At 37.0% G+C, this 26,586-nt stretch overlaps 1 protein-coding gene across 2 annotated transcripts; it reads right to left on the minus strand.

Annotated features, from left to right (window-relative positions):
- Positions 1-225: 225 nt before the first annotated feature.
- On the minus strand, positions 226-25,625 carry Arglu1 (arginine and glutamate rich 1). 2 transcript variants are annotated; one of them, XM_005316994.4, is made up of 4 exons: positions 25,024-25,623; positions 17,750-17,975; positions 15,378-15,461; positions 226-1,088 (listed from the first exon to the last, which is right to left on the minus strand). In XM_005316994.4, the coding sequence occupies exons 1-4, from the start codon at positions 25,368-25,370 to the stop codon at positions 924-926; spliced, it is 822 nt and encodes a 273-aa protein (XP_005317051.1). In that variant the 5' UTR covers positions 25,371-25,623; the 3' UTR covers positions 226-923. The 2 variants fall into 2 exon arrangements, 1 of the variants encoding a protein (XP_005317051.1); XR_013423517.1 differs by having other exon boundaries at positions 1,037-1,088; positions 15,887-17,975; positions 25,024-25,625.
- Positions 25,626-26,586: the final 961 nt, after the last annotated feature.

Consider the following 26,586-nt stretch of genomic DNA (forward strand, 5'->3'; position numbering starts at 1 on the left):
GGTAATATTTGATGTCATAAGTGCTCTATCAGCATAAAGTAGGTATTTGTAAAAATAGCCATTAAACTATTTCACAAGTATATTTAATGGACATATAAACCCTATGCTAAAAATATAAATGAGGAAGTATAGCATAGTTCTAAGACTTATATTGTTGACCATCAAAAAGTAAACCACCCTCTTTTTAAGACTTAACAAAACTTTAAAAAAAATTGCTTAAACATATGAATTTAAGACTTTACTTTATTCAGCAAAATCATTTATTTACACAATGGGGAATGCTGGTTTGATTTTGTCAATGAAATAAAAACAAACTGAACAGAGACAATACTGAACTGTATATATATATGTATATATATATTTTGTATCAGAGTTGACCAACTGTTTCCTTACCTGTATCGGGAACATCAAGAGCAACAGTATCACAAGGACACTGGTTTAACAATACACCACACAGGTCCAGTAATACCCTGGGAATTTTCCAATGCAATTACCAACTTTTTCTTTTTTTATAAAGATATAAAAAAACAAAAAGTCAGCGAAACCAGCATTATGATGTAATAAACAGAGTATAACCCTGAAGTCAGTGGGTCAGTAAAAACCTTATCAGACCATGTAGTTACAAAGTGATCTGCTCTTCTTCAGACCACAATTCAGAATCCAAACAGGTGAAAAAATATCACTTTTTAGAAGATAGCAATGATCTGATAAGGATTTGACTTAATGGAAGTTAAGGGGGAAAAAATAAAAATAAAAGGGATTGCAGAGCATAGCCCCTATTAGAACAAGCTAACTTTCCAGATTTTCCAAATTTAAAAAAAAAAACAAAAACAAAATTTAAAAAAAAAAAAAAAACACTTCAACATGAAGCTACCATACAAAGTTTTTCCATGTTTCTTTGTAAAAAGTTCAGAGTTTGCAATTTAATCCTGGGTTTTTAATGAGAAGGACAGTTTTGGCCTGGACTTCCCCTTGCCCAGGATAATTTTTTGTTCTTCTTTTTGTTGACGTTGTCGTTCTTGTTCTAGTTTCATCCTTTCCTCATGAATCTTTCTTTGCTCTTCAACAATTCTCAACTGTTCTTCAGCCTGTAAATTAAAAGAAAAATTAGACCTATAAATTTCCACGCTTTTACTAATATTTTGTCTATCAAAGTGACAACTGACGATCAATAAAACATTCGAGAGCATGTTTCTCAAAGTATACCTATCACACATTAGATGATAAAAGAAAAAGTGATGAAATAGAACTCTTCATTATTCCTGCATTTTCTCTATTTCACATTTTATGAACAACAACAAAACTGTAGGAAAACACATTTTGAAAATGGAAAGAAATTTCTACAAATCATCTTTAGTGTAGATTTTCTTTTACTTATCTATGAATTATTAACCAAAACTATCAATTATAAATCAAGGCAGGTTTTTATTACCTACTGGTTACTATATTCATAATTAGAAAAGTATACAATAAATGATATGAAAAATCCCCACTGGGGCTACACTGTGTTGTTGATATGCAACCAAGTAATACTATAGACATAATTTCCTAGAGAGAAAAAAATTAGTAAACTTAGTGAACTAAAAATGCTATCTAATTTCAAATGCACAGTGATTTAAGTAACTCTTGCAGTGCCTTCAACCCCTTCAATCTCAAGCAAAGAATTTCCTGTATTCTCCTACAGGTTTCCTCTCTTTAACAAGAAAATTCCAGCCACTGTCATAAACTTCTTATTAAATCCTTCCTTCCTACTTCCACATCCAATTCCTCAATTCTAAACCAGGCATACTATTACTCCTCCTTCCCCTAAGACACTATGCAATGATTAGGGAATAATTTTGGATGTCACAAATGGAGATGATTACTTGCACCTGGGGGGTAGAACTCATGAACAATGCTAGACATCCTATAATGCAAAAGATAGAATCCCACAATCAATACCAAGGGTTAACAGTGCTACCATGAGAGCCTGTTTTTAACCCCTGAATTTTGGATCCATCACCCATGTGTCCTTTTTTCCCTCTGATCTTGATTTTTTAAAATTATTCACTGCATCCTGTGAGCTCCCTTCAATTTTCATTCAATCATTTTAAGTCTTTACTTCTATTTCCATTATTCTATTGAAACTATTCTCAAGATGGTCAATAACAATATATCCAGTGATCTTTCTCTTTATTTGAATAAATTATTTAAGTATTTTAAAAATGCTCTCTCCTACATATTCTCTAATACAAAACACTAGGTTCTCCACTGGATCACGCATTTTGTCTCTACTTTCTTTTAAAAAATAAAACATAATGTGACTAGACTGAAGGACTGTTGGCAGATAATAGCTTCTGGGATGCAAAAATGCTAAAATTTTATCTTATGGATACGCAAAACAGAAAGAAAAAAAAAGCATCTCCTAAGTATGATAATACAAAAAGGTTTAAGACAATGCAGGGAAGACTAAAAGGCAGAAGAAAGATGATGGAACAGATCTACTATAGTTAAGTCAGGTTAGAGAGAAATAAGCAAAGATCGGGATGAAATGAGCAAGGCCCTGGTAGCTGGGTCAGGTGGAAAATCCAAGAGAGATATAACATAATCTTTTCTCTCTCTGATCTTTTTTCTAAGCTACAATTACAGGACACAGAGTCCCAATGGTCCTTTCAAAATTCAACATGCTCAAACATATAAATTTTTCTATCTGCTGTTCTAATTCTACGGATTTCTTTTGCCTCCTTCTTTCCTGAAAACAACTAGTCATTAAGTCTGCTTAATGCTTCTTTTACATTCTCTCTGGTCTGAGAGTTTATGCTTGTTTCCATTGCCAACATACAAATTCAGGGTCACACATCTCTTGCACACCTAAAACAATATGCCTGTTTTCAGTGTGTCTTTTAATCTATCCTACAGATAATGTGACTAGACTTGCTTTTCTTTACCATTCCTCTCTTGCTCTCAAATTTCCAATGATTTTCCCACTGTCTACAGAACATAGCTAGTGTTTCTAAATCACGTTTCTATAAGCCTTAAAACTTACACTAGGATTGGGTATAGCTCAGTTGGTAGAGTGCTTGCCTCGAAAGCACAAGATGCTGGGTTCAATCCCTTGCAACACACACACACTCACCCCAACAACAAAACCTTACACTAAAATTCTACTTGTACATTAGAATCTATCTCAAATCACTAATCTTCCTTAGATTTTCCATGACAATTACAACAAAAAATTATATTTCTATTCTTTAGCTAACTCATATGCCAATTGCGTTATTCAGTTTTAATAAATCATCACACATTTAGGATAAAAAAGTGTGTACTACTGAATAAAAGTGTGTTGCGTGTGTTTTAGGAAATCACTGTCAATATAAAACACCCAAGCTCATTTTTCCCTAAAAATCCAATTCTGCCCTAGAAAAGCATATTGGAACCCTGGGGAGTGAGGGTGAAAGGGCAAAAAGAAAGAACATTATAACCTCAACCTGAGATTAGAATTAGAATTACAGAGATACCATCTTTGACCCTACCAAACTGACAGAAATCCAAAAGCATGAAAACATTTTCTATCTTAACAAAGTGCACTTTGATCCCCATCAAAATTGTACCCTTTGCAATACTGTAACCCAATGATTTCATTTTCTGGAATTTATAAGTATGCTTGCACACATGCAAAACTAATAATTTGATAAGGTTATATATTGTAACATAGTTCATAAAAGGAAAAGACTAGAAATAAATCCAAATATTTAGCAATTAAGCACTGACATTAAATAAGATATAAAAAGATCTATAAAAAAAAAAACTAAAAAAAGCCTCCACATTCTGAAACAGAACAAGAATATGCTATTACAGGATAAAAGTAAACTGCCAAATAGCAGAGCATGCATACAGTGTATGCTACCTTCATGCAATAAATAAACATATATTTACCTCTGACATGCATTTTAAAAATTCTAAACAAAAAACATAATTGAATGTTTTAGGAGATGGGAATAAGAAGTGGGCAGATCAGGGGAAAGATACAGGAACTTTATTGTATATTTTTCTTTAAAAGTCATGCGAACCATGTGACTATATAATCAAAAAATTGAAACAAAAATTATAAAGTAAAGCAATTCCATGGAAAAATCATAGTGCACTGAAGTTACCTTTACACCACAAATAATCAAGTCTCATTTTTGTTTAGGTCTACAAATATAAAAGATGTAAGTACGATTGTAGAGTAGAGCTATAATTTCTCTGGGACCATGTATCTCAATAGAAGTTAATTCCCAGTGCTAATAATATAGCACCAATTAGAAGTACTTAGTAATGTAATAAAGTTTTTGTGGCTGGGTGTTGTGGCACACACGCCTATAATCCCAGTAGCTCAGGAGGCTGAGGCAGGAGGATCACAAGTTCCAAGTCAGTCTCAGCAAATTAGTGAGACCCTATCTCAAAATGACAAAATAAAAAAGGGCTGGGGATGTGGTAAGTGGTTAAGTGCCCCTGGGTTTGATCCCTAATACGCCCCCCTCAAAAAAAGTGTTTTTCTGTCCATCCTTTGGTAAATTAAGTACCCTTGCTAGGTCTTTTTCTAAACCCTAACCTCCCTCCAATTAACTTCTTCCTTCCTGACTGACTCAATCTAGCAGAAAGCATCCATTGTTCTCACCTCTTCTTTTGTTTCACATTTATGCAGAAAACAAGAGTGTATGCATGGGGGTAAGGAACAATACAAAGTTACAAGGATAAAGTGGTGAACATCTTGGAAGTCAAGGAGAAACTTAAGGCCTACAACAACACAGCTATTACATTTGGACAGGTCTTCTGCAACCCACCCCAAAAGTGACTGGTAAGAAGGAACATACAGAAACAAAATGTACTGTTATGTTATAGGTAAGGAGCCCTTTTACCCTCCCAGTATCCTATACCTTATCTTTACTCAGAAAATCTAATGATATTATAAAAATTACTCTCATACTTCAATTGCATTGCCTGTAAATTTATTCAAGGTGTTGCCGAACAGTCCCTTTAAGTAAGGACACTGAAAACCACTCACTATTTGATATATACACAGACCTGAAATCTTATAGAATGTTAAAAAAAACAACCCAAAGAGAGATATTTGTTATGAAGAGTAATTACACCAAAAAATAACACCAAAAAAAATTAAAAAGTAAAAAACAGCACAATTAGGAACCATGCCACTACTAAGAAATATGAACTTTGGATGTTTTAAAACTTCCAGAAAACTGGAAATCCATATGCAACAAAATGAAACTGAATCCCTTTCTCTCGCCATGCACAAAAGTTAACTCAAAATGGATCAAGGAGCTTGATATCAAATCAGAGACTCTGCGACTCATAGAAGAAAAAGTTGGCTCCGATCTAGACTGAGGGGTTGGGCTCCAAATTTCTTAACAGGACACCCATAGCACAAGAGTTATAACAAGAATCAACAAATGGGACTTACTTAAACTAAAAAGTTTTTTCTCAGCAAGAGAAACAATAAGAGAGGTAAATAGGGAGCCTACATCATGGGAACAAATTTTTACTCCTCACACTTCAGATAGAGCCCTAACATCCAGAATATACAAAGAACTCAAAAAAATTAGACAATAAGTTAATAAATAACCCAATCAACAAATGGACCAAGGACCTGAACAGACACTTCTCAGAGGAGGACATACAATCAATCAACAAGTACATGAAAAAATGCTCACCATCTCTAACAGTCAGAGAAATGCAAATCAAAACCACCCTAAGATACCATCTTACTCCAGTGAGATTGGCAGCCATTATGAACTCAAACAACAAGTGCTGGCGAGGATGTGGGGAAAAGGGTACACTTGTACATTGCTGGTGAGACTGCAAATTGGTGCGGCCAATTTGGAAAGCAGTATGGAGATTCATTGAAAAGCTGGGAATAGAACCACCATTTGACCCAGCTATTGCCCTTCTTGGACTATTCCCTAAAGACCTTAAAAGAGCGTGCTATAGGGTCACAGCTATAACAATGTTCATAGCAGCACAATTCACAATAGCTAGACTTTGGAACCAACCTAGATGCCCTTCAATAGATGAATGGATAAAAAAAAAATGTGGCATTTATACACAATGGAGTATTACTCTGCACTAAAAAATGACAAAATCATGGAATTCGCAGGGAAATGTATGGCACTGGAGCAGATTATGCTAAGTGAAGCTAGCCAATCCCTAAAAACTAAATGCCAAATGTCTTCTTTGATATAAGGAGAGCAACTAAGAACAGAACAGAGAGGAAGAGCATGAGAAGATCACTACTAAACAGGGATGAGAGGGGGGAGGGAAAGAGAGAAGGGAAATTGAATGGAAAAGAAAGGAGACCCTCATTGTTACACAAAATTACATTTAAGAAGAAATGAAAGGAAAGGGGGGGGAAAGAGAGAGAAATGAATTACAGTAGATGGGGTAGGGAGAGAAGCCGGGAAGGGAGGGGATGGGAGGGGAGGGAAGGGGAGGAGGGATAGCAGAGGTTAGGAAAGGCAGCAAAATACAACATACACTAGTATGGCAGTAGGTAAAAAAAGTGGATGTGTAACCGATGTGAATCTGCATTATATATATAGGGTAAAAATGGGAGTTCATAATCCGCTTGAATCAAATGTATGAAATATGATATGTCAAGAACTTTGTAATGTTTTGAACAACTAATAAAAAAAATTTTTAAAAAAACCCTTCCAGAACACAAATCCTGATCCACTCTGCTACTTGTAAATTTAATTACTTGATACATCATCTCCTCTATACATTTATGTATCTCACTTTAAATAACAAAAAAATTTTAAAAGAAATTACATGTGATTAGTTCTGACCTTCACAAAACTGAATTAATAAAAAATTTTTAAAGTTTTTCATTTCTAAGGCTAAAAAATTATCATAGAAGGGTAAGACACAAGATTCTCTCCCTTCTTGTGACAATTTAGTAATGATGAGGTTCTCTCCTTATGGTATACAATATTCCCCATCTATCCTTATGTGATATTATTAGCTTCCATACAAAGAGAATTCATGCCATCACATACTCCCTTCTCAATCTACTTTAATTCTTGTTACCTTTCTAATCTTAACCACCCCTCCCCCTTTTTTCTGGGGATTAAACCCAGGGCCTTGTGCATGAAAAGCAGGCCCTCTACCAACTGAGCTATATCCCCAACCCCTTAAACCACTTTTGAAACATCAACCTTGTTATCTCCTGAGATGCCATATTTACTAAAGATAACTGCTTCAAAAGGTAAAAAAGACTGATAATTGAGTTAGGTATGAAATATCAGGGATGAACTCCACTGCCGTAGACCTCCAAAGACAATGCTCTATGATACTGCCAACAGAAATATGGTAACTACAGAATTTCTTTTATCCTGTATGTTCCAAAGTTTCAAACAAAACCTATATCTTCTAGATGTGGCTCTGAATCTTCTGCACCCTAAGATCTCTTTTCTTTGGGGTTAGAAAATTTTGTCTTTGTTATTTATTCCATTTTGTATGCTTCAGTTTTCCTTAAATGCCTGGTAATCTCTTAGTTCTTAGGAATGATTACATCAGAGGGTCTTTCATGGTACTGACAAGCTAACTTTCTTACCCCTTTTGCTACCTGTACATATCCCATTACTTGCTCATTTATGTTTCTAAGAACTGCTACTTTATGAATACAAGACCCCATCTTCTCACTAGCTTTCAATGGCTTATTGTTTCTAGTCTGTCTTTCAAGTCATCCTTCACAATAACATCTAGTTATATTTTAAATTGCTGTCCCCAAATACATTAATCTTTTTCTTTGGGTACCAAGGATTGAATACAGGAATGCTTAACCACTGAGCCATATATCCCCAGCCCTTTTTATTTTGAGACAGGGTCTCACTAAATTGATCAAGGCCTTGCCAAATTGCCTCAGCCCCCCAAACTGTTGGGATTATAGGCATGGGCCACAGCATCCAGCTACATTAAGATATTAAATGAGCTTTAAAAAAAATCATTCTGACTGAAAACTTTCATTTCATACTAAACTATCTGACACATTCAGTGTCATATTTTTCTATCTCTTAAAATGTGTATATTATTAGCTCTCCTCCATTTCAACTTAAATGTTTATTCTACTATAAAATGCCCTGTTCTCCCCCAAATGGTGTTAATCTCATATGGCTGTTACATTAAAAAAAAAAAAAATCAGCACAAACTGGATAGCTTGCAAAGGAAATGTACTGTGGAGATGGTAAGTCTAAAATCAGTATCCCCACAGCAAAATCAAGCTGTTGGCAGGAATACTTTTCTTTCAAAGGCTCTAGTGAAGAATCACCCCCGCTCTTTCCAGCTTCTAACAGAGACCAGAATTTCCCGAATTACAATCATCAAGGCCAATATCCTCAAATCTCTTTGTTGGTCCTCTCATCAACCTTCCCTATATGTGAGGACTTTCTTGGGAGTCTGACAGCCTCCCTTCACCATGTCCTTTCTTTCTACCCCTATCAGTCCAGAGTTGGCAGTGTTTCTACTAATAACATTTTCAGAAACCTTGTTGGTCTTAGTTCATTTACGGCTGCTATAATACTATACCACAGACTGAATAACTGTAAAGAAATGGAATATATATGTTGCAGCTCCAGAGGCCAGGGAGTCCAATGAAGCATCTGATGAAGGCCCTCTTGCTCCATCATAACACAGTGAAGTTATCATGTGACCAGAGAGCATTCTCACCAAAAAGGAAAGACCAAGAGATCATTTTATAATCTGCATTAATCCATTTGTGACAGTGGAGTCCTCGTAGCCTTAACTTCTCTTAAAGTTCTTACCTCCCAATATTATGGCAATTAAATGTCAATATGCATTCTGGAGATGTTCAGATGTTCTTCAACCCAGATCACACAGTAGACAAGAGGGACCTACACAGGTCTTTCCTAGATAATCTCATCCATTACTGGCTTTTACTGAGATGGCAAAGGGACTTAATAAATCACATGCATGGTCTCTTCAGCAACAGCAAAACTATTTCTTGCCAAACCTATGGCTTTCTTTCCAGAGCAAGTTCTACCAGTGACCATCTTTCCTATCTGGATAGACTGAGATTCCCCCCAAAACTGAGTGTTGATTCTTTACAAACTTAGTCCATTCTTTGATCTCCTCTTGTTATTTTATTATGAACAGTAAGAAGCCAGGCTATACTTTCAACACTTAGTATTCTCCTTATAAATTCTGCCTTCTATACAATTGCAAGATATAATTCAGCTAGGTTTTCTATCACAAAAAAAAAGCCTTCTTTTCCCTTAGTTTCCAATAACATGTGCTTGACCAGCTTTTAGCCAAAGCACCTTTAAAGCCCATAGTTTCAAAACCAACAGTTTTTTTAAAGCAATGTATCCATTTTCCATCACATGCCTTAAAATCTTTCCAGCTTCTACCCAATTCCAAAACCACATACATATTTTTAGTTCCAAAAAACAGAAATATATGCTAGAGGCCAGAGTATGGAACTAGTATCACTAGTCTGAAATCAAAGTATCAGCAGAGGCACATTCCTTTTGGAGGCTGAGCCCCTTGCCTAACTCTTCCATCTTCCAGTGGCTCCCAGGACTCCTTGGCTTCTGGCCACATTACACTAAACTTCAAATCTCTCTGCTTTGTCTTTACTTCAACTTCTGCTGTTTTGTATGGTAAAAATACCCTCTTCTCTCTTGAAAAGGTCACGTGATGGCAGCTGAGGTTCACCAAATAATCCAGGATAAACTCCCCACCTCAAGATAATCTCTCACATCTGCAAAGAGTTTCTCCTACACATACACTTTTCTCAGCCAAATAAGGTAATAGTTCATAGATTTCAGGAATTAGAATATAAGTGTCTTTCTTTGGAGAAGAGGACCTTTTTCAGCATACTACACAAACATAAAAGTTTTTGCTCACATTTTTTTCTTAGAACTCCTTACAGAGCTCTCTCTTAATCATAAAGTGAACTGTTTATTTTACACTTAAAAACATGGATATATACACTTTCAAACATCTCTCAAATGGGTGTTCAAAGTGACATAGCACAAGGAAGGGTGAAGGAGAAAACTAACTCAATATTAAAGATACCTATAAATCAAGAACTTATAATTTTCACATATTATAAAATTTCAAAGATACCCGTCTAGTCAAAATTAACCTGTCCTTCTAATCAGCAAGTTATTTATAATTTAATCAAATCTGCCAGTCTGATTCTTAGTTTAGGTATTCACATGTAGATTAATTAAACCCCAGGTCCCACACATTCCTATTTTACTACCACCTCCACCAGGGGAACAAGTTGAGGGTTGTTTTTCCTACTAACACAATCTCCTGCAAGAACATTATTCCACAGCAATATCTAACACCTTTTAAAAAGTCTGCTGCTTCTCTTTCCAAGAGAGAAAAACTGATATACACTTATGAATACTTGGGGTTATACTCAGGCATGTCACAAAAACAAAACCTCTGGAGACTTCAAAAAATTTTAAGTGCTACTACTACTACTACTACTACTAATAATAATAATAATAAACCTTTACTGTATTAGCAATAACTCTTCCAATATTTGAAGAAAGCTGTGCATTGCCAAAGTAAAACCAAGTCACATTTAGATGAGTTATTTGATTTAATGAAACAAGTTATGTGTTATCAGTTGAAATTTTATTTTTTATGGATAGACAAAGCAAATATCTTGATAGAGAATTTGAAACTAAAATGAATAAAAAAAAACTACCCTTGACTAGAGCACTTAATATTGATCTTCATATATTAATTGATAAGCTTAACACATTACTGTCATCCCTGGGTCCAGTTTTTTTATCAGAAGGGTCTATTGAAAAGCTAATCAAGTGTGGCTTGTTAACTGTTTTCCTAATTTTGTGTGATCATGAAAGTGATATACTTGTAGAATATGCAGAAACTGAAAACTACTGAGATGCACTCTAGCATATATATTTCTGTGTCTTAAAATGTACAAATATACTTTTTTCAAAATAATAGTATATTATAGATGTAAGTTTCCTATTTGGCTATTTCCTATTTCCCTGCATCAAATATTTTTTGATTACAGAATAATTCACTGATTATAATTTTGCTAATAACCTGGACTGTTTTACTACTTTAAATAATCTGGGGAAAACTTTGTTTTTGTGTGACTTTATTTTATAAATTATAATTGATTTTATACATCAGTTTATTTTTAGGAACCATTTTCACATTCTTAGAAGAATTTGATATTTACAAATTTACTGTTAAGTAATTTGGGGAATTGTATTTCCATTTAAATTCCCAAAATAATTACATAAAGGACACTCCTTACACTATATCCTTACAACACAGGATACTGCCACAGCTTTTCCAAAAGCTTTTCCATTTTGAGACTTGCTATTACAGAAAAACAAAAAGAGAGGGGCATTCCTTTGCTTCTCTATTTTCTGAAACTTTTGTAGCTTTTTATTGTACTTGTATAAATAATCTCTTTAATGTTTGTCAATTATTGTGAGCTGTAATTAGAAAGTTGGCCTTCTCTTCCCATTTGTAAAATATAACTGCTATTATGTCTTCACTCTTACGATGTTTTAAAAAAAAACTCCTCCCCCCTCCCAGAGTATTTTCTTATCCAACTGTCTTTAATCTGCTTTCAAAATCTTAACACTGCTTTAACATACTTACTTTTCCCCCAGTATCCCAAGAGATTCCATTTCACCTGCTCTTGTGTTTGTCCTATTATTTCTGCTCAAAAGACCTTTGCCCTGCTTCATTTCCTCACTGCCTCCTACTTCCAATTTAATCTATCCAGGCTGAGCACAAGGGGTACCTTTTCTAGAAAAGTTTCTCAAGCCTCCCACCATGACAAGTAGATCAATCATCTCACATCACTGACACCACCTACCAAATATTTCCATATTAATTTAGTTAACTTTTCTTGGAGTTGGCCTTGTCTCTGCAATAAATACATTAAATTACTTAAAGGAAATGAATTCCTTGTCAACTTTAAAACCAAAATGCTTCTCAAAAGCAATTTTAGTAAATAGCTCCTGAGGCCACAACTGCTTTCCCCTCATTTTCTTACGGCCAGAATGCTTCCTATCTTTTTGCTTTACATAGCACACAGAACAACAAACCGTCCACACTTTTTGTGTACTCATGAAGTCACAAAACAATCGCAAATGCTGGTTTGATCAGATGAACTGCCACTGCTAATATACTGAGGAAATTCCCCTATGACATCTGTAACATGCTATTACATCTCCTTCCTTTCACAAACACCAGGTTATTTTAATGGGATTCTCAATGAATTTTGCATTATATTTCCTTTAAAAAAAAAAAAGTATAAAGATTAAAGCACAGCGCTTTTTCCCTTGAGGAAGAAAAAGTCCAATAAAAATGAAAGAAATCTCCATGTGTTCTATGCCAGTATCTATACAGCAATAATTTTATACAAAGTACATCCTACTTTCCCTGCCAACATGACTACCAATAGAAATTTTAAAAAACAAACAAAAAAACTGCTACAACCTCAACAGGTTCCTATGCTTGTAACTTACCACAGAAAGCATGTGTTAAGTATATCTGAATTCTTACCAACTTTTCTAAAATTCAAACCTCTTTCCCCCATGGTATCTTTTCACAGCATTTAGTGAAAAAAAAAAAAAAGTCATCAGAATAATAACACTCCCTACAGTTGACCAGCTCAAACATAAATCTATGCCCTCTAGAACAGTCCTGGTGCTAAGTGGCCTGCAGCCCAACAGTCTGCAAATTAATCAGATCACAAATAGAAACCAAGAGTAAGTATTTTAGAGGACTTTCATCTTTCTAGTAATTCTCCGAAGTCTTAACTGAGATTAAAAACATAGAACTAGCCATCTATTACCACTTGAAAAGTACTCCTCTACAATACAGTTACCAATCTGTTCCCAGTAATAATAAACAAGAGTTCATATTTTTTATAGTTCATATGAGTAAACAAGAAGAGCTGCTGAAGGGACAAAAGAGGCCAAGATGTCCCTAACCACCCCAGGGTCAGGAGGGATCATGATCTTGGCATGTCAGACTTAGGTGAGGAATTTCCATGCCATCCACAAACCAAACCTACCACAGCTATCCCATCTCTTCAGCATATCTTATGAGGGATTCTAGTTTCAACTGCTTGGTTACTTTGCTTCAATTTTCTAAAGATCAATCATATTTTTCTTCTCTTTTAGAAGGCTCCACATGGCCCTCTTATAATCCTAGCTGCTCAGGAGGCTGAGGCAGGAGGATTTTGAGTTCAAAGACAGCCTCAGCAACTTAGCAAGGCACTAAGCAACTCAGTAAGCAACTCTGTCTCAAAATCTGAAGAAATAAAAAGGGGCAGAAAGTGTCTCAGTGATTGAGTTGTCATGAGTTCAATCCCTGATACAAAAAAACAAAATAAAACTCAAACTCCCTCTTACTTCCTCATGTATACAGAGATTCTCCCCTTAAATGGAATCAGTAAAGAAGCATTATCACATATTATTTGTAAGAATGATAAATTCTATGATTTATCATACATCTCATATTCATATCTTTTTCTTCTACCTAAGCAGATTTCAAAGTATTTCACTGGGAAAGTAGGATTAAGGCTTTCTAATACAGATTTCATTATGGCCTTCAAAATAAGCAAGACAGTGCTAACTGTCAAGATGCTAAGTCACCTAGCTTATTTCCAGTATCATCTTTATCTGGGGCACTCTATTTTTTTTTAAAGTTATGCTTTTGAACCAACTGTCCCATATTAACTTTTCAGACCCTTGTGAACTATAGGATAATAAAGTTCTCCTTCACCCTAAGTAGGCTCCATTATCAATTAGACTCTTCTTGAGATCTTTTATTGTGAACTCATCAACACAAAGATTATTTTTTTTAATAAAAATAAGCCAGGAACAGTGGCACATTCCTACAATCTCAGCTACTCAGGAGAAATGCAAGTTTAAGGCCAGCCTGAGCAACTTAGTAGGACCCTATCCCATAACTTTAAAAAAGTATGGGGTGTAACTCAGTGTCTGAGTGCCCCTGGGCTCATGCTGCACACACAAAAAAGGGGAACTGAAGCTTACAGACTAGCCATGCCTCCCTACCTCCAGTCAACAATATGACTCAGCAACAAATATCATTGTTTGGGCCCTATTATTCTCAACACATTTCTAACTTAACAATCTTTTCTATATTTCTCCCCAAAGCCAAGAGTTCCTCCTGGATCCTATCTTTACTCCTGGGCATTAAATCACCACCACTAATCACCTCCCTCTACCACCTTAGGTAAATGTCCTTCAATCTCTTCTTATATTCTTACTTTGAAGTAGTCTTCCTGTATATACCATCTTCATGGTGGATAAAAGTCTTTCCTCAAAGTACCTATTTCCCTTTGTGTGTTTTGGAATACTCATATCCATAGTCCTTAAATTCTAGCTTTCTTCTTCCTCAGACTGGGGCTACTTCAAAATCTTTATTTAACTTCAAAAATGTTGGTAAACATTAAAAAAAAAAAAAAACTTGGAAGGAAAATAGAAGTGATATAGTTTCTTCCTTTTAAAACATTTACTCAATGGGATGCTGACTCATAATGATTATGGGGGGCAGAGGCATGGGAGGAATGGAGGAATTTTAGATAGGGCAAAGGGGAGGAAGGAAAAATGAGGGGGCTAGGGGGCAGGAATGATGGTGATATGAGTTAGACATTATTACCCTAAGTACATGTATGAAGACACGAATGGTGTGAAAATAAGTACACTCAGTAACTTGAAAAATTGTGCTCTATAAGTGTAATACGGAATGAATTGTATTCTGCCATCATGTATAACAAAATAAATAATATATTTAAAAAATTTGCTTAATGTTTTTTACATTGGTTTCTTCACTGCAATTTAAAATTGCTCTTTACTACCTTTATAGGTCTCATTATCATAATTACTTAAGTCTCTGTGGTTAAATTATAAACTAGGAATAGGAAAAAAGAAAAAAAAAGAATTTTAATTATCTTCATATACTTGCTCAAATATATACTCTATTCTGCCTCGTAGCCCAAAACAAAATGCTAAACATCAGTTGGTTTAAACAACTCCAAGATTTTGGTGTTAGTGTTTTTAGGCATAGAAGAAATGTGAATGGGCTTAGGATGGAAAAAAACTGGGGAGGGGTGAAAATAGAACTTCTCCATGAAACCTGTTTTAAACCCCTGAAAATTTTGGAATCTTCTCCAGACTAAGAATCTAGTCAACTATTCACACTCCTGCTTTAAAGCATTAGAGTAGCTCTGAGCGTCCCCAGCAAATAAGTCAAATTATAAAACATAAAATCATTCCATAAAGTTTGTTAAAAAGAAAAGGCAAATGCAAAATACTTCTCACAAATGCTTTATTTAAACTTACCAGTTTGGCTTGTGCTTCTGCAATTTTTCGGTTATTCTCTTCTAGTATTCGCTCTAGCTCCTCACGTTTTGCACGTTCTTCCTCCTAAAGGGGAGGACATGTTAAGATATTAGAAAAATAAAATGTTTATTTTTATTGATAAATAGTTACTAATCTTCCTCTGAACTTTTTTGATCTGACTTACTGGGTAGCTTTATAGCTACCTTCTTTCTGACAAATGATAAACTGTGCAGCCACTAAAATTGGTTTCTAGCACTAAATTTAAATCATCCCTCCCAGTCCAAACAGCAACCGACTAAACCCTCCCTAATGATAGTTTCCTGGCAATTATTACTAATATTTTAATATCACACAAATCAACAAGGACAACTACAAACTGGATAGTATTTACCAAATTAAAAAATAATATATAAAATATAAATAAAGTGAATATTTGTCTCACCAATTATGTATACCTACGTATTCTTTACCTATACTCCTTTAATCAGCATTAAAAGTTGAATATTTACTGTCTTGTCCAGTGTCCTGCAGAGTGTGCTCCTCGGCTGCCATACGCGCCAGCTTCCTCTTTAAAATGATTTGTACTGTTAGCTTGGCAATACCTGCATCAGCAGCTCAACCATTTATAAAGAAACAACATACAAGGAAGGCTGAGCTGAGGAATGCAGATGTTTATGGTAAGAAGGAACAAAAAAATGTAATTCATCATTCCTAAGGCAAACAATTAATAAGAAAAATACATTTACTGTTAGTGAAAAATACAAATGGTAATCCATACTTCATGGAACTAAGGGCTTCTTCCATGGGGAAAATGGACTTAACATTCAGATGTTGACAATTTCTAAAGGCAGCTTATATTGTCATCTACAGTCTGAACTGGAATTCAGGAATCCAGGGGATGCATGGTTAGGAAATAAAATTCTGCAATTTATTTTTGCTTGGAGAATTTAATGAAATTTTATAATGCAAACTATATGAAGACTGCTTGATGATTTGGGCAGTGTTCAGATCACAGCATACATATTCAAATGATTTTAATATTTGAAAAGACTGTCAGAGGGTTGTGTCCGTGTAAAAAAAAATTGTTAATATGAAACAAAAAGCAAATGAAGAGAAAAAAATCTTTACTATGATTAATAACTCGCTACAAGATAGCACAATTACTCCAAAAATATCATTATTAAAAGCACTGGTATCATTGCAAATTTCGTACGTTCAATTTTATAGTCTGTGAAATCCAGTATAAATATAGACATGTATATCTAAAGACAGGACAAGAGAAAAACGCATGTTATAAGCTAAGCTTACTGGAAAGCAAAGAGATTTGATACCTCATCAACTTGTCCACAACCATGCCCACATGAAAAATAACAATGAGCCATATTTTAAGTCAAATATTTCAGTTCAAGAAAATATGACTACAGGATTTCCTACATCACACCAATGGGATTCATGTTTGTTAACACAAACTATTTTGATGGGTGACACTCAGTGCTGTGAAGTAATTAACCCTGAGTGTCCCAGTGTCTTTCACCAAGTTTAGGATCCTGGAGTAATCAGTGCAAACAAGCCATAAAGCTTCAGTAGCAAATTACTGTCTCACAGAAAGACATTTTCAACTTCTGCTCCAGCTGCTGATAAAACAAATCATGTGTTTAGCTTGACTCCAGACAAGGACAACCTGTTCCTTCATAACTCTCTAGAGAAAAAAAGGAGTTGTTAGTAGATACTAAAAAAGTGGATGAATATTCTGGACATTTTTCCTAAAAAGATTCCTTGAAACACATTAGGAAAATGGAGGGCCTTATGATCAGAATGCTAGAATTAGTCCATTGTGCTGAAGCAGGATTTGGGGGAGGGGGAGGAATAAAAGAAGGGAAAAAGAAGAGTGAGAAAACCTATTTATCAAAAGCAGGTGCTGTCACTCAATGTTAGGCCCTGCTCTTTTTAATCTGACTGAAGGCAAAAAGCCTCTCACAGTCTAGGTAGTAGAGTGATAAACAGAAAAGAATATACAACCACAGGTGGCTTTTTAACCTTTTCCCTTTACCACTTCCTGTCTCCCCCCACCCGCCCAAAAGAATGTAAGTCCTGCAGCCATGGCAAAAGTTTCAAACACTTCTCAAATATATAAGCCAGTTCCATTAAATCAAAAAGTATCCTTGAATAAGTTTTATGAAAGTAACTTTTAAGTATCAGTCAGCACTTCTGAATATGCTAAAAAATTAACTTTCTCGCAGCAATGTAAGTTTAGATGAGAAAGGAATTAGATAGTCTGTATTCCATCTCTTTCTGAACTGAGCAGGAGGCACAACCGGACACTGAAAGTTTTGCCATGGACTGTCTCTACTTTCCAAACGACCGAGCGTTACCTCTCTAGCTTTTTGTGCTGCAAGCTCAGCTTGTCTCTGTCGCTCGAGTTCTTCGAGCAACTGCTTTTCCATGATGCGCTTGGCTTCCTCCACCCTTCGGAGTACTTCTCGCTCAATTTCATCCTTCCTTTTCTCTAATTCTTCTTCTACCCTTTTTGCCACCAATTCTTCCACTCTTCGTGCTGTTTCTTCCTCGATGAGTTTTTCTTCTATTTCCTGTTGTCGACTATGAAATAAAGCGGAAAAAAATTATTTTGATATTTTAAAAACACTAATTTTAAGCCTCAATCACATCAGCTTGATTTTACATATTTAATGACTTTACAATTCATTTCATGTCACATATGGGGAAATGTTAAATATATTAAGGTGTTAAGACATATATTTCTGTTATTAAGTTTATAATAAGAGGATTAGCTGTTAAAAATATATGTATTTGCTCATTTGCCAACCAACTCAACAGAACAGCTGAGCTACAGAAAAGCAAGAGAATCTATTACGCAGGGAATTCAGAGTGGCTCAATTCATTTGCCCCTTCTCCTTAAGCAAAGACAGAACAAACAGATTTAAAGAGATTTGACTGAAGTTAACAGAACTGTGAACCTTCCACTCAAAGTATAGATCACTGAATTTCTCAACTTTTTTCTACTGTGCCTTTTCTTCCAAAAATTTCACTGATCTTCAAGGAAAAGCTCCTCCAGTAATAGGAAAAGTAGAAAGATGAAAATATAAAGTTCAATGAAGCATGGTATCTTTGTTTTAGTTAGATTCCATTCTATTATAAACCAGCTTGTTTATTCAAAATAAAATCTGTGCTGAAAATACTAACATTTATCAAGGTATTATCATGGAAGTCTTACAAAATTTATACCAATGCTTGCCTCTAGTCACATGCATCTAGTCTAAATTGAATATTAGTATTAAGAAAAACATAAAAGATCTAATAAAAATTTAACAGACTAAAAATATATTAAAATTAATTCTGGTTTCTTTTTAACATGGCTACTAGAACACTATAAATTGCCTATTTTGCTCATATATTACTAGTGAGTAGCATACTGAGGCAATATTTGTGCTTAACTAATGAATTCAGAGGCTCTTGGAGTACTCTAAGTATCTACATCCTAAGAGAACAATTTATTAATGCTTCAACTTTTTCACAATCCAAATTAAATAAAACCTGCAACTTTTATATCTTTTGGTGACTCATTTGACATACCTATGTATGAAACAGTCATTCAATTCATAAATTTAGTAAAGACTCTACTTTCAATGTGACCTTTAAATACCTCAATCCACTCCAACTTAATTCTATTCTTGGGAGTGATTCAATTCCCACCCAACAGGTTTTCATTCTCAACTTCTGTCACTTATTTAGTGATACCACACTAATACTAAAACTGTCTTCAACATTTTGCTTCACTTCAGTTTCGTCATTTCTCTTCTCCATCAAAAAAATAGGAGGTACTAGAGAAAGTTTCTTTTCCTTTAAGGTCCTAGATATTTGCAGAACCCATACTGAGGACTCCATTTCATAAACATCTCCTAAATTTTAAAAAAAGAATATGAAAGCCTAGGAATAACTATGCTTCTCTCCTTTTCCTTAACTTCCCATCAAATACAGGATTGTGGTAATCACAATAAGCCTTTTTATATGCAGCAGTTCAATAAGAGCAAGTACTTTCTGTGACACCACCTAATAGGAACTGCCAAGACCATTGAAAGAATTAGTAATTTCAATTCAATGGAAATTAAATGACAATTTTAATATAAAACGTCTCTATTTCATCCAAAGGGAAGGAAAGAAATAACAAAAAATAAAACAAGTAAGGCTGATAACTGCTGAATCTGGGTATGGGTTTATAAGGATAACAATATTCTACTTTTATATATGCCAACTTTTCATTAGTTTTATAAATGCACACACACATTGCTAATTGATTAATATATAATTATTAAATGTAGAGGCCTAAAAAGAAACTTGATATTTAAAATTTCAATACAATGCAATTCTTAATTATCAATGTTAAGTAGAACTCAGTACTGACTATTCAAAAGGATATCGTAAGAGTTTCAATTAAACTTTCTATACAAAGTGGAAAGGAAGGAAAACAGAATAAGGCTTTAAATTAGCTCAAGAGTAGAAAAGTTCCCAACTTAGGAATATAGATAAAATTGGAAAAGACCTTATACTTACATATTCAGGGTTTTTCTCAGGAAGTTATGCCATCCCTAAGCACTAACACAATGGCTAACTGGGCCACAATTCCATACACTTGATCATTAAGGACAAAATGAGCCAAAAATATTCAGGTTATTATTCACAGCAAAAATTAAATCAGCATGGTGTCAGCTCCCTGTGTCTCTACTCCCACTTGACCACACCAAACCAGGGGCCAGAGGACAGAAGGTGAGTTTCTCTATTGCTAAGTCAAGTCTAAGTACAGCTCAATGGTTTTATAGCCCAAAGGGGAGGGCAAATGGAAAGTCCCAAGCTCAACTGAAACAGTGGAGGGTGTGAAACATCCTCCTGCAGTCTCACAAAGCTGCTTTATCTCCCTTTGCTCCTGGAGGAACTACAGAGCATTCCACCATGAGTGCAGTAAGCCTTACTGATAGGTCTCTAAGTGAAGACCAGCAAGGTCTGGGCACAACAGCAGAACTGTTCCTCTAGGAGTATTACAAGAATACAACTTTTGTTGGTATTCTTGGTAAGATTAAATATGCTATTTTGGAATTCGGGGAAAAAATTTAAATCAATTTTTTGAACCAGTATTAAAAATTAAGGTTTAGAGTTCAATACCACTTTATCTCCTCCTGTACACATACAGGCACATATACAATTGAATTATGCATAAATTCATCTTCATTGATGGCAAATTTATCACCCTAATCAATAAGACCACTGTTAAGCTAACTCCCATAAGAGGCAATGGAACTTTCTTGAAGATCAAAACACTACTTACTGGTGTCTTTAAAAAGACACGATATCTAATAGCCAGTCCATAAAACATTTGCTATAGGAGTTGTCAACATATATTATTTTCTCTAATCTATTCCTTATACTTCTCTGATCAATCCATTTCCTTGCCAAAAATATGTGCTAATAATGAAAGGTTAAATCAAAATCTTCAAGTTTTTCAATGGAAATGGTATTATTACCTAGACCCTACTTCTTCTATGTTTTCTGATATTTTAAATACACTAGTCACAATCAACTTTAAAATGGTACAAAACAGCAAGGGCACAACATTTCACAACTGTCAAATGAGAGTATAACTTGGCACAGAGCAAATGCCACTATTATTTTAAGATGTCTTTAAAATGTATGAACTCAATCCTAGGGGCTTATTTCCAGAAACTGGTTAAAAATTATTAGCCAATAGCAGTTAATAGGTCCAAATCACTATTCTAAAAGCTCAGTACAGCATGTCACCACTTAAATCTCAGATATGTTCCTACAATGTATGTATTATTGACTGAAGTTAATAAGTTAAATTTCTGTACTCAGGCTTAATGGGTGCTGCTAAACTGTGAATATGAACCTTGGTAGACTTCAAAGCTAAGGAACTTAAGCACTTTACTATCCTATACAGTCTCTCCAGAATAAATGTGAGAGGAAAAGATATGAAGTAACTACCAAAACAACTAGCCACAAATACCAGCTAGGTCTTTAAGCTCTCTTATTGTCTCAAAGCACCAACCTCCAAGAATGCACCCTTCCACATATCAAGTTTGCTTTCACAATGAGCTCTTCAAGTACTGTCTGAAAATCACAGAAACTCTAGTTCAACAGTAGAATATTCAAGCTTTGGCACATCAGACCATTAACATTTTCCTGATTTGCTACAAGACATTTTCAACTGTCTTTTTATTTTAGCAATTAATACAACACATATATAGCATCTCTAAAAAAAAAAAAAGTTAAAAAATAATAATACCAGTCTACTGGAGGGGTAAGAGCAATTCATGAATGGATGGGAGACACAGACATGAATGATAACCTTCTGAATCTAATTTTGAATCATGTGAATTAGCTATTCAAAGTGAGGAAATAACTTAAAGGCCTACCTTTTACTGCATTAAGATTATAACTCACAAGATCACTTTTTAAACTCAGCAGGCTTTGAGAGTATAGAAGTTATGTTAAATAACACTGAGACCCATTATATGCCAAACACCATCTAGATAATTTAGATATACCTACAATTTTCATAATAGGACAGGTATCTCCACTTCACAGACCAAAAAAAAAAAAAAAAATCTCAGAGATGATTTGTTTAAAGTCTTAAAAGTTTAAGAAGCAAAGCAATCTCATCTCCTCTGGGACTACAGAATTCCTAATTGGTTAAACTCAGCAAATGGATCTTATTTTACTGTTTCCATCTAATCTGAGAATTCTTGAACACACAAGATACTCTGCATTGTTCTAGTATCTGCTCTGCTTTCAACTTGAGCTTTTCATTCAGTCCCTTGAACCAACTGCTTTTCTCTCCTTATACTCTGCCTTAGTCATTTCATAAACTCTCAGGATTTTAATGATACAAGTAAAGCCCCTTTCCTTAGGCTTCCGTCCCTCATTATTAATTTAAGCAAGTTCAGAATACCTAAAACTATGGCCCACAGTGAAGTGCCAAGTGGAAACTCCTGCTTTTCCCTCTTCCTTAATCACTGTTCAGCAAGTTTCTGGATAAATTACAATAGCCACACTATAAATAAAAACCAATAATGTTCTTTTCTTTAGGCCTGAGATCCAATTTTATATCCCATCTGTTTCTTAAATTGGTCCTTCTTTTCCTTTCTAGTAACTGTCTGTACTATTCTTTCCTCAGTTTACTGTATCCTCCTTCCTCATAACTTGTTTCCATCCTATAGAACCATTCATGATCTGTTTAGAATGGGGAGGGGCGTGCCATTTGCCTCCTCAAAACCTTTCCTGTTTCTAGAATGAAACCAAATTTCTTAATATGGCATATAAGAACCCTTCCTTAATTTCCAGCCTGTTTACATCTTCAGTCACTGTATCACTGTAGTACTTAAAGAACTCCTTGTTGTAGCCAAAAATATCTGGTCCACTCTAAGACCACTGCCTTTCAAGCTCCTTATTGTGACAGGGATGGTGAAGGAGGCTTTCTCCTTTGGTCCACATATACTCTATACCAGCATGACAGTTTTTCCTCCTATACCCTTAATTCATTCTTTAGGACAAAGGTTTTTACCCACCAGGATGCTTCCTTTATACAGTTGTATCAATTACCTGTCCTTGAATTAGCCATCAAAATCTTAGAAGAGACCAATCACCTTCATATTAATATTGCCTAGCACAGTGCCTGGCACTTACTAAAGCCATAGTAAATACTAACTGAATGAACTAACAAACAGGGATTTGTAGACAACTACTTGCTCCTGTTTCCAAAGCTCTAACACCTGTCTTTCCAGACTTTTCTTTGCATTATTTCTAAGGCATTTGACCACATTAAGTAAAGTCTATAGAGCACACAGGAATTTAGGGTTCAAGTGGCTACTGGTCCTACCTCTTTCCCCTCGTAAACATGAATGGCAGTTTCTCTCTCTCAACCTAGAACCATATACCAATTCTATTTCCTATCATCTCATCCCTGGATCTCTTCTCTGCTGTCCACATGTACCTTTCTAAATGTTTCTAATTATTCTTTATATATCAAATTTCCTTTCATTTTTTCCTTTAAGTTTTAACTTCCTAGTGAAAGGCAAGTAGTTATTTCACATGGAAAAATTATCAGTGATAATTTCTCATATATCTTGTTGATATCCTGTTGAGAGCTTTATCTTTATAGCTAAGGATCTTTTCCAGATCCAAAAGCTGGATTCTACATGTTTTCATATGCATATCAACAGCTCCAAGTATAGCAGAAGTGGAACAACTGCATAAGCTTTAAAGAAATGTAGACAGCAAATTAGCAAACTTTCTCTCTAGTATTATTTATTATATATTTCCATACCTCCTAATAACTTTGCTTTTAGAAACAAGATGTGCTGGAAAGTCTACATTATACAAACCTGACTGCAGAAAACTGTAAAACCCCTAGACAATAATGTACACATAAAATCCTTGCAGGAAGATTTTCCCTACATAAAAATTCTGTATGTGAGCAAGGCAAAAATAAAGACAAATATTCGGACGTATTCTAAACAAGTATACTACAAGGGGGAAAAAGAGAACTACACATACTCATTGGAGTATATGAAGGAATAGACTTTGTATAGAATGATGGTTACATAGGTGAAATCAAATATCAAAGTCGACATAGACTAAGGTATGCATTTTGATTTTTATTTGTTAAAAAAAAAAAAGGGATAAAAGACCAGAGGGGGATATAAAGCAAAGGCCACACCTTTAAACACACTAAGCCAAAAATGTGGGGTTTTTCTTTGTTTTTTGATGAACCACTTAAAGTGTCTTAAATTCTGTCCTCAATCTAAGCTTCAATAAAAAGATGCTTCTGGCAAGCTGCAATTTATATCCCACGGGTTAATTCCTTTCCAAACCCTTCGCAAGCGAACCTGCAAAAGCTTACCATCCGCACCTTTAGGCTAACCGAATCCCCGCCCTTACCCGCCAGCGCAGCGCCCAGACCTCTTTCTGAACTCCACCCCTACTTCCGGGACTCTCCACTCCGCGCGCCAAAATCGCTTTCTCCCCTCTAGCACCACGATTTTACATCCCAGCCACCTCGTGGATCTTTCCACTTAAGGATTTCAAACCACGTGTGCCCCCAGGCGGGTGCTTGCACCCTTCCTGCATTTCTCCCAGCCCCGCGCCCCCACTCTTCGTGCCTACCCACCCCGCAGCGCCCCCACTCTCCCGCGCCCACGAAGCCCGCAGCCCCCAGTCTCCCGGTTTACCCACTCGACAGCGCCCCCACTCTCTGCGCCTACCCAACCCCAGCGCCCCCACTCTCCCCATCTACCAACCCGCAGCCCCCTCTCTCCCCGTCTGCGTGTCCCGCAGCCCGCTCTCTCCCGGTCTTCACACCTCGCAGCGCCCACCGCTCTCCCAGTCTACCCACCCCGCAGCCCCCACTCTCCCCGTCTGCCCACCCCGCAGCGGCCCCCACCTTCCCGGTCCGCCCACCCCGCAGCCCCCTCCTTCCCGGTCCGCCCACCCCGCAGCCCCCTCCCTGCCGTCTGCCCAGCGCAAGACCCCACTCCGGGCCGGCACCCCCACTCCCTGCCGGCACCCCCGCTCCCGGCCCGCACCCCCACTGTCCGGCCCTTCCCCCCGCGGCACTCACATTTTTCGCTGCCTCTCGAACTCGGCTTTCTTCTCCTCCTCCTCCCGCTTCTGCTTCTCGTCCAGGCTGCTGCGCTTGCTCACCGTGCGCCCGAAGATGTCGATGCGGTCGGGCGGGGACGAGGCGCGCTCCCGGTCCCGCTCGCGCCGGGACACGGCCGTATTGGTGGAGCGCGAGCGGGACCGCGACTCCCGCCGCCGGTTCCGTTTACTTTCCCGGGACTTGGAACGCTTGCGCACGCGCTCCTTGTCCCGCGACCGCGACCGCGACCGGCTGCGCTTCTTGTTGTGCTTGCTGCTCTTGGTGTGCTTGGAGCGGGACGAGCTCCGGCTCCGGGACCGGCCCATCCTTCCGGGCGCCGCTCTGACTAACCGCTGGCCTCGGGCCCCGCACGCGCCTGGCTCCCCTCGCCTCCGCTTCGGACGCGGGCAGACCGTCCTGTGGAGGCCGGAGGAACGACGGCTGTCCACTCGCCGACTTTCTTCCTCTCCTCGAGGTCTACAGTCGCCACGAAGGCCGCCTCCAACGAGAAGGCCGCAACGCAAGGAGTCTCTAAGATGGCAGCTGCGGCTGCACCGGCCGCCTTTCCCACAATGCCCTGCGCGAAACGTGCCGAAGCGTGAGCCCCGCCGCCTGACGATTGTGGCCGAGGACTGGCGGGCGTTTCCGAGCGCACTCGGCCCTTTTCGCCACTCCTGGCGGAAGCCTACGAACTCAAGGCCGGAGCCTGCCGCCTTTGCGTCAGTGTACTTTTTCTAGTAAAATGCCACGCAAGGTAGAATGGATCAACGTTTTAATACGATCTAAGCCACGCTTTGGCAGGAGTTGATTGATTGGATTATTTTCTAGGAGCAGATCACCTTTGGCAGATCACTCCATTGTATAGAGTGACCTTTGGCAGATCACTCCACTCTTGCTGCTTGTTTCCTTGTTTGCAAAATGCACTTTGACACACTTTCTGACCTGGTTCTGAAGCTTACAGGAGATAAATTATGCAGTGGGGTTTTGATTAGTGTATGCTAATACTTGACATAAGACTTAATGTGCATTCCAAATGCTTTTTAAACTATTGCTTAATACTTAATACTTTAGTTTCTGAATTAAGTACCACTGTTATTCCTATTTTGTAGATGGGGACCCTGAGGTCCATAGAGGTTAAAAAGTTGCCCAAGGTCACACACTTATTAGATGGCAGAGCAGTGACATGTTCCTAGGTAGGTGGTGCAAAGACTGCACATAACTAAGACCAACTGAGCCCTGGCCAAGAAAAGCCATGTTATTCTGCGGTACAACACTGTCACTGTCAAGCCACCCCACCAAAAAAGACAATGTCATCATTTGTACGTCATTATTTGCAGATGATAGGAAATGTTGGAAATCTAGATGCCTCAACGTTAAATAAGTTCAGTAAAAGACTTCACTCCAGGTAAGCGGAGGAAAAATCAAAACTTTACTTTGAGCAACCAGTAGCCTATTAAAAATGAAATATTGGGCTGGGGATGTGGCTCAAGTGGTAGCGCGGTCGCCTAGCATGCGTGCGGCCCCGGGTTCGATCCTCAGCAC

The sequence above is a fragment of the Ictidomys tridecemlineatus genome, chromosome 6 (genome assembly GCF_052094955.1).
Source record: "Ictidomys tridecemlineatus isolate mIctTri1 chromosome 6, mIctTri1.hap1, whole genome shotgun sequence".
In the NCBI taxonomy this organism is placed as follows: domain Eukaryota; kingdom Metazoa; phylum Chordata; class Mammalia; order Rodentia; family Sciuridae; genus Ictidomys; species Ictidomys tridecemlineatus.

Excerpts from the sequence above, each read along its gene's own strand:
- Arglu1 (XM_005316994.4), bottom strand. The coding sequence starts at position 25,370 with ATGGGCCGGTCCCGGAGCCGGAGCTCGTCCCGCTCCAAGCACACCAAG. Across the intron at positions 17,976-25,023 it reads TTCGAGAGGCAGCGAAAAAT|TCGACAACAGGAAATAGAAG; the intron begins GTGAGTGCCGCG and ends TTTATTTCATAG. Across the intron at positions 1,089-15,377 it reads CAGAAGCACAAGCCAAACTG|GCTGAAGAACAGTTGAGAAT; the intron begins GTAAGTTTAAAT and ends TTTAATTTACAG.